Genomic DNA, 11,503 nt, shown 5'->3' with positions numbered 1-11,503 from the left:
ACCTGGGTCCGGAGTTCATGAAGTGAACGGTAGACTTACTGCGTGGATCAGGCGCAGCGGTCAGTCCTCCGGAGCACCGTCACTACCTTCGACCTGGGTCCGGGATTGCATATCCTCATTCTTTCAGGTCCCTGTTCGGGCGCCACTTGTCGCGAGCCGCGACGTCAGGATCCTGCCAGCAGGTCCTAAACCTGAAAGGATGAGGACAGAGAGACGGGAGGCACCTTTCTTCTTCAGTTGCTTGCTTTATTACTGAACCTCTTCCTTTTATACTCTCCAGCTGCATGGGAGCGAGGGCTGCACGGAAGCGAGGGAGCGAGGGAGCGAGGGCGAGGGAGCGAGGGAGCGAGGGAGCGAGGGAGCGAGGGAGCGAGGGCACCGCCCACACATTCCAGAGGGAAACAATAACGACCATTATGGGTTACATCTGCTACTAGCTGAACTCGCCCGTGGCTATGGGCGAGAGCACCTCCGTGCCTGTGTCAAGGCTCACCATAATGGCTCGCCATATGCTAACTTCTGCTTGCTTGCATCTGTGTGAAATGATCCTTTGGTCCTGCTAAAATTTATTTTAGTATTTTAATTTACTATTATATTCTTTCAAAAATTTCTTTTTCTAACTATTTCTTTAGCTGGGCTCAGTACTCCATGCCTGAATCTCAGCACTCAGGAGAATGAGGTAGGAGGATCATGAGTTGTTTTTCCTTCTTCCAATTTTTAAAAATATGCTTGTGATACATAATAAATGCATACTATCATAGACAGCTAAGTTAGGTAAAAATATTATAGGCAGTCAGACAAGGTTAGGCCCTTGAGTCAGTTCAAAAGATAAAAACTCATTACAACTGTGGCTAACGGCACTTCTGTCAAAGGCCAGGCTTTAAGATAAAGATGAATGACCAGGCCTACATACCTCCCTGAGGGGTAAGCGGTAAACTAAAAATTATACTATAATTGGTACCACCTTGTCCAATAAAGTCTACACAGATATCAGTCACCAGGTGGGTGATCAAGGCCTCCTATTGCTTCCTAAAAAGGTCCTTAATCTTTCCATGTACACTTGCTTCGTGACCTGTTTCCCCAGTGGATCAGTATTGCCTATGTGGCTATACTTGTAGTCTCATCGGTTGATCATAGTTTTGATCTACCTTATACCCACTTTGTGACTTTGCTCTTAAAAACTTCCTCTGTGAAGTGGGGTCCATAGCAACCCACTTTCAGGTCTCCCCATCTCTCAGGAGCTTTCTCCCTCAACAAATTTTTCCTATGTGTAACTTCTATTATTCCTTTAAATTCATTCTGCGATAAAAAAAAAAACCTAAAAACTCAGTGTATCTGATATTTAACAGGTTGGAAGTAATGTTATTTCCCCCAAAGCAATACATTCTGAGGAACTGGTAAAAATACATACCACATCTTTTCTTTTTTTTTTTTTTTTTTTTTTTTTTTTTTTTTTTTTTAGGTCTCACTTTGAAATCAAGACGGACCTGGAACTCACTGTGTAGCCCAGGATGGTCTCTAATTCACAGTGATCCTCCTGCCTCAGCCTCCCGAGTGCTGGGATTACAGGCATGCGCCCCCACGCCCGGCTCACCAATCTTGATTTTTAATTTCCCCTTTCCTTCTCTTCTGTCTTCCCCCATCTGTAGATCCCCTTCTCATCCCCACAAAGTCTATTTCCTTGTTTCCTACTTTCTTTAATTAGGTTCCTCAATGATATTCAATCATATCAAACTTAAATATTCAATTCAAATGTTTAGTTATTTTTTTCGGTAGGTGGTACAGGGACACCACCAACAGGTTCATCTTTCGAAAGTGGCTACTGTGTGCTGCTGTGTACAGAACAGTTGTCTCTCACTACATGGAACTACAACTTTGTTATTGTCTTTACACAAAAGACTGTGATTGACAGTGTTATGGACCCCAGCATGACAGTGAGGAAATTTATATGAGTCATATGCATGTGTAAGTAAAGGAGTAGTGAGTGGGTGCTGGGACTGAAAATGGACCTGGCACTGGACAACAGGGAGAAACTGATCCATAGATGGTATCGGTTGGAATTTTGAGTCTTTGATGCCTCAGCCTTTCACACAGAAAAGGGAGTGAAGCTAGGAGCATTCATAAACTTTATATTCTCTTCTGCAGATTTCCCTTTCTGGTGACAGGAGCCACTGTTAAAAAATGGGTATTTCTCTGTATGTTTCTGTGGTATGTGTGACATGTATACAACTTCAGATCTTTATTTCCTTGTAACTGTGCACTTCATTCTGCACTGGGAGATAGGTATTTCAGGGAATGAGAAGACACAATGCCCTTAGACACTGACGTGTTAATAAATTAAGATAGTCCAGACTATTCCTGGTGAGTGAGAGCCAAGGTCACCTTTGCAGTGGGTGACAGGAAGGTGGGGTGTAAGAGAAACTTTATAAGAGTGCTAAGGTAGGGGTGTGGGCATATAAACCTGCACAGGCACACGGATTGACAATATCCACCTTGGAATCTCTTCTCCATCAAGAGCACCTGAAGACTCAGAATTTGGGATATATTAGTGGCCAGGCACTGATCCAAACAGATACTACTTGACAAAGCATGCAACTGTTTCTTTTTTTCCTCCACCTTACAAGTCAGCTGAGGAAGAGATGGAGGTCAAAGTGTAAACATGCAAGAGGACCCCACCAGCACTGTATTCACTGCAGAACAATTCTGCTTCTGTTTCACTGAAGGAGGACAACAGGCGTTTTCCCCATTCATGTGAAATACCACAAACTTCCATCTCAATGAAAGACCAAAGGCAACCAGGACACACAGAGTACTCACACACTGCTGTGGAGACATGCTCCAGATGTGCTGTGACTGCCCGTATCACCGTGCAGAACAAACACTCTATTGCTCTGGCACCCCGGCACAAGCTCTAATCCCAATTTCTGGGAATTGGAGTCCGGAGTGTAACAAGTCCCAGTTCAGCCTGGGCAGCATAACGAGAAGGGACCACAGAACAAAAGCTGGAAAACAGCTGGGGGTGTAGCAGTATGTACCTCAGAGTGAAGGCCATAGGTTCCATCCCAATACTATAAAAGATACAATTAATTAATTAATTACATTTATTTTAAGATACAGAAAAGGGCTTCTGATGAAAGGAAATTTTGTAGAAATATGAAAAAGTTTTAGTATCATGAAGTTAGTAAAACAGGCTACAAATTACTACTAATAAAAAATCTGCAATTTTTAAAATTAATGTTATTGATGTATTTAATGTATACAATACAATGACATTCATTGTTGGAAATGTGTACCTTTACATAATCAATCTTGGTTCTGATTTTTATTTTCTTATTTTTTATTTTTTTGGTTTTTTGAGACAGGGTCTCACTATGTAGTTGAGACTGACCTGGAGCTCACTATGTAGCCCAGGCTGGTCTTGAACTCACAGTGATGCTCCTGCCTCAGCCTCCTGAGTGCTGGGATTACAGGCTGTGAGCCACCAAACCCAGCCATTTATTTTTATAATTTTTAAGCACATTCTATTGTTTAAACAAAACTTGGGGGTAAAGTTTCTGCAAGCAAACTGATACATATGCTTTAAAATCATTTATTTTAGTCAAATGAGAATAAGTCAAAAATTTAGATACCAAGCTGGATGTTCCAGGGACAACATGAGTAACTAAAAAGTCTGTTGTTTGGTGTTTACAACGATGCTACGCGAGAAATTTCATCATTATTATTTTATCCATTTTTTTAACAAATTGTAATCTGAATCCCACACAGTATATTTTACAGGGACCACTGGGTGCTAATTCCAGAATTACACACACACAGCCCCACCGAACTGTGAGGAAAAATGTATACAGCAAAACAAGTGGTTCTGAGAACGGCACACTGGTATCTGGGGCCTAGAAATGAGTCTTCTCTAAGATCAACTGCAGTTCCCCTCTGCACGACCTGCTTCGTGGGACACTGATACTTCCTACATTTTTCAACTATTACGATAGTTATGAGACACTCGGTGGATGCTTAAAACTCACTTTGTTCTCTCAGAGTGATCGAAGTTATCAGCTCAAACCAAAACTGTTGTAAGAAAATACAAACAAATATTTAAGAATATTTTAAAAACTTATACGGCTGGTATACAGACAGAAGGGATGTGAACTTAGATCTCTATTCTTAGTATATACCACTGAAGATATCTTTCATTTTCTTAATTTAAATGTTTGCTTTTATTTGCACGTTTGCAGTATGTAACGTTACATTCATCATGGGGAGTTGCTACATATACATAACACATTTTAATTTCCTCTCTTCTCTCATCCCCCTGCCTCCACCTCTTAGTCCCATCCCATTTGCAAAAGATCTAATCTCCCTGCATTCCATGATGATACTATCTTCCTCATCCTTGGATGAGTAAGAAGCATCCTGGTCAGAGTGACATACTGCACTGCTAAGGGCTCATTCTTTCCTGAGAAACTCCTACGCACAATACATAGAAATCTCCATAATATATATAGTCTCCAATACACAGAAAATTGGTTGAAGACTTCCCTTATTATTTTGGGGGAGGTACCAGGGATCCAACTCGGGTCCTTGTGCTTGTGAGGCAGGAGGCAGAACCTGAGCTAAATGCCCCTCCCTCCCTTGATCGTTTATCAGTGCCACACAAAGGGGCTATAAAGATCTGGCACCGTGGTTAACCTCAACAGTGGTTTTTCTTAATGAGGAATCAGTCAATCCCTTCAGAGTATCAGAAAGGCTGCATGAAGATTCTCTCCTGAGCAAATGAGCTATCGGGAAGAACATGGCACCAGAGCATTTGTACACCCTACTGTGAGTGAAGGCCCCAAAAGGAAGAGCAGGAGACAGCAGGCAAAGCGGTGAAAACGGAGCAGGCCTCCTTGGGGGCAGGACATGCACACCTCAGCTAGAGGCGGGGCACAGAAGAGAGAGAGGGTAGAAGAAAGTTCAAACGCTTGGCTCACAGGATGGCACAGGTACTACAGACATCCTAGGACTGAAAAATGGAAAAACATTACCAGAAAAGGAACAGTTGGAGAATTTATAGATGAGAAAGCCATGGTTTGTCACATTGTAGAATGAGACGGTACGAGCCCCATAGTCTAGAAAAACTCCAACACGTTTTGGAGGCACAGTCAGGGAAAGGGCCAAGGTCAAGGGATCAGAGGTGTAACTCTCATCAAAAGCTTTATAGTTATCGTTATTCTGCTGCCCTATGACCCAGTAGCCCGAATTAGGTTGATAACATGAAACACTGTCCTTGAATGTGGTGTTGAGGTACCTTCCCTCACTTACTCCCAGGAACCAGTCACAAGACTTAGTCACATCCACCTCCCAGTAATGCTTCCCTGATGTGATAGCTGGGGTGCCCAGGAAGCCACTGTGAGAATTCCATGTCTGGAAAAGATCATTTGCTTGTATAAGTCTACCATTTCTCCAAAATGCACGATTGCCAATGAATCGATTGTTGCTTGGAGCCAATGTCACGGAAACTGTTGAAAAATTACAAGGATGTGTGAGGGACATAATATGTGTGATGTCAGGAGAAGATTCCAGGGAAGATCCTGAGAAAGGAGTGGAGAAGCTTCACTCAGAAGCCAGAAGCAGGGGTAGTACATGTGCAGACATGCTGTACGTGTGTGTGTTGGGAGGTGACACATGGGTCTCCAAACATGACAAATAACTTCTGAAATATGTGGAGGAGAGGGTGGCTTAGGATTTTATGATTTCCCCTTACCCCAGTGGCGTTGGACCTCCATCAGCTCTGAAATGACAAAAATGTATGGCGTTAAATTCAAGCAAACGAGACACCCATTTCCTGTCCAGTCTGGGGGAAGGCAGGGGACAATGACCAGCCGGTGAACTGGGGACCAAGGACGAATGCTCGTTCCCCATGTGATCCCATCGCCCGAAGGGACATTTTCCCTTCTCTCCTCCATCCAGCCCTAGGCACTGCTGTCTCTTCCTCATCAGTCCTGCCCTCTCTAGGATCCCCCAGCCACACACCCAGCCAAGCTTTCCTCACTCACCACTCTCCTCCCATTTGGGGGGTGTTAGTGATTACACCCCGGACCCACTGTGTCTGCCAGCTAGGTGCTCTAATACTGAGTAGGTTTCCACACTTTTTAAGTTTGACTTTGAGACAGAGTGTCATCAACTTGCTCAATTGTTCAGGCGAGACTTGAACTTGCAATCTCCCTGCCTCAGCCTCCCGAGGAGCAAGGATGACAGGCAGGCGTGTAGGACAGTGCCCACTCAGCGCTGCTCACCTTCATGCATCTGTAGCATCCCTTTCAGATCGGGAGCTTGGAGCACCATCCTTTTTGTCCTGGGAAAAGTTTTTGGTTTCTTCGGAGTCAACGACTTACTCCTAGAGAGGAAATAAAGTGAACTCCACTTCTCACCCCTGTGTCCTTCCAACACCACTGACACCTATCAGTGCATCTCACTTCTGCACTTGAACTCTCTTCCCTGGGGATCCTGAGAAGGGACGAGGTAAACTCTTCAAGTCCTAAAGAATATATCTGGCTTCTCAATCACTCTGTGTGAAGCAGGGAAGGCCTTGAACATAACAATCAGAAGCACAGCTTCTCTATTCTTAAGGACTTTAAAAGCAAACCCCTGCCCAAAATTGAGGAAACAAAACACGTATACAAGAATTACACTGCCATGAGTGTGGGTCCTGAGAAAGTGATCAGTAAGAAAATTTGCAAAATCTGGCTCTTGGGTGTCTGGAACGTATCAAGGGTAGAAATCCGACCGGAGAACCCAAAACTCCAAAGCCTGTACCAGTCACAAGGTCCTCTAACATCTGAGGTTTCACGTTTCCGTTTTTCTGTGGGAATTTACAAACTTTTAGCAAAGGAACGCCAAGCTGTTACTGGCTGGAATTTTAGAATTCCATGTGTTTGGAAAAGCTTGAGGCTGCCAGGCAGGTACCCAGGTGCAGAGAGGAGGAGGACGCCCTTCCCAATTCTCCAGGAGGATGCGATCAAGGTGGACCAACTGTGTGCCCTTCTGCCACAACTCTGTTTGACAGACTCGGGTGTTTTTGGACAGGATCTCTCCCGCTTCCAGGAGAAACATCGGTTATCCCAATGGACAATCCCTGATGGCTGGTAAAGAAGATATATTCCATCTATAAAAATATCAAGCAGCTATCAATTCCAAAGCTTAGCGGTCATTGTGGACCCACAGTGAATAAATGGTGTGTGACGAGCATGATATTGTAACACCTAATTCTCATAGTGCAACTGCTCCAGACCTTGGCTCCACACCCAAATCGCTGCACACAGTCGGGTTCATTCTGATCCCCTCTCCATAGTCATAAAACACTCAAGCTCTGCTTGGTGACAAGGAGTTCAGGTAGCACCACGTCTAAATTTTCCTGACCTGGGTAATGTTCTATTCCCACTGAACACTCCTTGATTTAATAACTACAAATCTCTCCTCACACAAAATGTCAGTCCTTGGCATCCCACACATACCTTTCCATGGGGTCCTTCACCTCCTAGTGAGAAACACAACAGCATGAGTTAAAATTAATGGACTTTCCTCACTTACAAAGCTTTATCACATTTCCAGAAGCCCCTAACGTGCTGAGGATGGGGATTTGCCCAGTCGGAAAGACAGAAAGTAAACATAACACTCAAGCCAACCATCCACGGCTACCTGTAAGATGATTTAAATAATACATGGTTCGCCCACTTATTTTACAGATACCGGCAACGATACACTGCTATTTTCTAGGGATGAGCAGGATTTGCAGAATCGAGGATGACCTATAGTTCCAGAAAAGGTTTACTGTACACAGGTTTCGCTGAGGGGATAAGTACAACAAGTATCTCGTCTCACATTCCATGCTAACTAAAATGCACCTATCCTCTCATTAAATTAAATGTATGTGTATAAGAGCTTGTTTCTAAGTCTATGTTTACTCGGATTTCTCAGTTAAATGCAGTTTAATGTATACAAGAATGAGGAAGCCACAAGGACAGGAAAACAGGATGTCGACTATTTAATGCCAAGCATGAGGCTTTCTCTCTCACACTCCCAAATCATAATAGTCACCCAGAATTCCAGTCTGTATTAGTCCACATCCTTCTTGGTTTTAATCATCTACTCATTTTATCGTTGTCCACAGAGCTTGGTTTGCACCTGGTGTCCTTTCCCCCGAACTCATTTCCTCCTTATAAAACTTTTGGCAAAAGAAAGCCAAGAGATGGGTCCAGATACACACACGTAGTTTTGTTCTCCATAAAAGTAGACTCATATTAATATGACATAAACCAAACAAAATTATGTCTTGAGGTAAAAAGGGTCTGTCATAGTAAGTTTTAACTACAGCAATTGCTGACTTTTATAGCTCAAACTTATCTTCAGAATCTGGTCTACCTTGTTCACAAAATTCAAGTTTCAATCTATCTGGACCGCATTCCTATTGCATGAAGGTAATGTGATTCTCCTGATACAGACTTGGAAGAAATGAGAATATCTCTTGTAAGTAAACAAAAAGTTTGAGCCAGGATGGCACCTGGCCTGCATTACAACAGGTAACCACATTAAACACAAGTGTGTTGTTGCTAAAACAGAGAAACTGCATATAGTTGTTAGGCTAGGATTAAGTGACATATGATTCTGGACATGCTGAAGACATGCACATATGAAAAGAAGAGGTGCATACGGTCCATCATGTAAACTATTGACAGCTTGAAGTTGGCTTCAACTTTGTATGTAATCCCCTATGCGAATGTGGATCCTGCTGGACAGAAGACTTATGTACATATACTGTGTAATCCTCTTTAGTTTAAAAAAAGAGGACTGAAATTTTGGCATTTAAAGCAACATAGATGAACCTGGACCGTTGTATGTCAATGAAATGAGCCAGGCCCTCAAAAATAGTAGATCACGTGAACACTTCAATATGTGGAGTGAACAAAAGTTGATTTTATAGGGCTGGAGATTTAGTTCAGTGCTTCCTCCACCTGCCTCACAAGCACAAGGACCTGAGTTCAATAACCAGTAGAAAAAAAAAAAAAGTTGATCTTATAGAAACAGGAAGTACAGTGGGAGGAGTTAAGGTGCGTGGGTGAGAGATGGGCGGATATTTGTCAAAAGATTGAAAAGGTAAATCAGAAAGAAGGAATAGCTTCAAGAAATTCATTTCCAACGTGGTGGCCATACGTAGTAGCAATGTATTATATTGTTACAAACTGCCAGAAAATAGACTTTGCTGTAACCACAAAAAAGATAACTGTGTAGTGAATAAGTTAACTGGCTCCATTTGTACATTCCAAAATGCATGCATAATTTTAAAGAACTTGCTATCTGCAATAACAATAAGTGATTTTTTTTATGCTGGGGATTTAGCTCAGTGGTTCTGCCACCTGCCTTGCAAGCTTAAAGACCCATGTTCGATCCCGTGTAGCAAAAAAAAAAAAAAAATAATAATAATAAATAATTTTTATTTGACAGATCAACTTAACATAATAGAGAAATAAAAAGAATTAAGCACAAGGACCCTAGTTCGATCTCTGGTGCCAAAAAAAAAAAAAAAAGAATTATACTTATACTATGCCTGAAAATTCACTATTTAGACAAAATGAACTAATTTCTACAAAGACATGTATTACCCAAATCTAACTTAAGAAGTATAGATTATCTAAATGAACTTGAGAGAAGTAATACTATTTAAAAATTTATAATTCTATAGAAAAGCAAAGAAAATGAAAAGAAAAATACGCATGACCTGATTTTCCTGCTGAATTTTAATGAATAATTAAAGGAAAAGTATACTAGCCTGTGGTAAGTTTTTTTCTGGGACTAAATGAAAAATGTCTCAATTTATTGTAGAAAGGAAAGTAGAACATCTTTTGCAACCTGAAGTTCCTTTGTTTACCAGGGATTCCCAGGAATCATGAAAACATGCTTGGCAAATGCTTAGAAAACGGGCAATTTTAAAACCACACTGGATAGAACGGATCTTCCCTCCAACATTTAATTGGTGCACGGCACTTCGTAATAACTGAAATGGGATTTGCCCTTTTCATACACACATTCGATTATTTCCAGAACCCCTGAACTGGTTCCAAAGTGAGCTACTGACTAGCCCAAAGAACTTTACCTCCATCACTGGAAAGGAAAGGAACACAGGAGAGATGGAAATGCTTTCCAATGCTCCTGAAACTCAGATGCTGCAACGGCTTTTGAAGTCTTACCTGCAGCTTCTCCATCACTGACCCCTCCAGCCGACGCTCCACATCTGAGATGAGCTCTCTCACCAGCTGGGTCTGCTGGGTCAGCTCCTTGTCAGACTCTGCCAGGCTATTCAGAATCCGTTCCTCCTCTTTAGTCAGTTTCTCCAGGTGCCTGTTCTCCTCAGCGTCCAGGGTGACTCTCAGTTGTTTAAACACCGTCTGGACATTTTCTGTCTCCCACTGTATTTGATTCTTCAGGGGGCAGAAAGAGAGAGGCACTCAGTCACTTGAGTTTGGAAGCCTGAAAAAGAATTATTTTTACCAGGGAGTTCTCAGGGGAAGGCAAGTAGAAAGGAGAAGTTCTTAGGGAAGCATACTTCTCTTGTGATTTCCCTCCCTGCCATTAAAATCAAGGACCTTAAGTCAACATCACCCAGGCTCACCCTGACCCAAATGGGATGCCTGGGTGTGGCTTAGTTTCCAGGACACCCACACCTCCCCGCTTTACTCCGCACTCCACTTGTGAACTCTCTGCCAAAGGTGACCACTGAAGTCAGAATCACGGCCTGTTGTCAATATCTTCTCCCCAGTACAGTCAGTCTGAAAAACCAGCAGTCACGTCGGACGGCATCCACTGGCCAGGGTCCCCAGCCTCACTCAGTGTGAACAGCTCCCCCCAACCAGCTGCACTCATTAGTGACAGCCACTCTCCTGCCTGCTCTCCCACAAGGGAAAGCAGGAATGAGACTCATCAGATGACTCCTGAGAACAAAGAAGAAGGGATCTCCTTCCCAAGATCCCGCCAGATTCTGGCTAACACCCTTAGAGTTGTTTTCTCCTGCCTTCCAGGAAGTTCTTTCTTCTTCGATGTCAGCTTTCAACTTCTCCAACTCTTTCTCATCCTTCATCAGCTTCTTCAGCACTTTGTGGAGCTTCTCCTAGGAGAGAGAAATCAGGCCAGAATGAAACTACGAGTTTCTCAGCACCTGGATAGCGGATAACTGTGGATGAATCTGGTTGATGTCACCAGAAACCTGAGTTTACCAACACTGAGCAAGTGAATGTCTTCTTTGTCTCTAAGTAATTCTGTGAGTAATAAAATCACTGTCTCCTTCACCAAGTTTAGACTGATTCTTTCTGTCCTGGAAGACAAACTCGATTCTACATCCAGTAAAGAGCTTGGCTTTGAACCCACGTCATTCATTCTGCTGAAATAGGGAATCAGGGCTGCTCTTGCACATCAGCTCTCCATCCTTCTAGTAGAAGGTAGAGTGATTTTTACTTTGATCTAGGAACTCTTC

The 11,503-nt window shown here is 42.8% G+C and overlaps 1 protein-coding gene across 1 annotated transcript; it reads right to left on the bottom strand.

The window, feature by feature from the left end:
• Positions 1-4,289: 4,289 nt before the first annotated feature.
• On the bottom strand, positions 4,290-11,406 carry LOC104870033 (tripartite motif-containing protein 5). Its single transcript, XM_010635428.2, has 7 exons — positions 11,398-11,406; positions 11,045-11,140; positions 10,224-10,454; positions 7,494-7,516; positions 6,276-6,376; positions 5,744-5,770; positions 4,290-5,498 (listed from the first exon to the last, which is right to left on the bottom strand). The coding sequence occupies exons 1-7, from the start codon at positions 11,404-11,406 to the stop codon at positions 4,954-4,956; spliced, it is 1,032 nt and encodes a 343-aa protein (XP_010633730.2). The 3' UTR covers positions 4,290-4,953.
• Positions 11,407-11,503: the final 97 nt, after the last annotated feature.

Source organism: Fukomys damarensis, unplaced genomic scaffold, assembly GCF_012274545.1.
Source record: "Fukomys damarensis isolate Sample0158 unplaced genomic scaffold, DMR_v1.0_HiC HiC_scaffold_16, whole genome shotgun sequence".
Lineage (NCBI taxonomy): Eukaryota > Metazoa > Chordata > Mammalia > Rodentia > Bathyergidae > Fukomys > Fukomys damarensis.
Note: the sequence above shows the minus strand (reverse complement) of the source record. Positions and strands in the feature narration are given on the sequence as shown.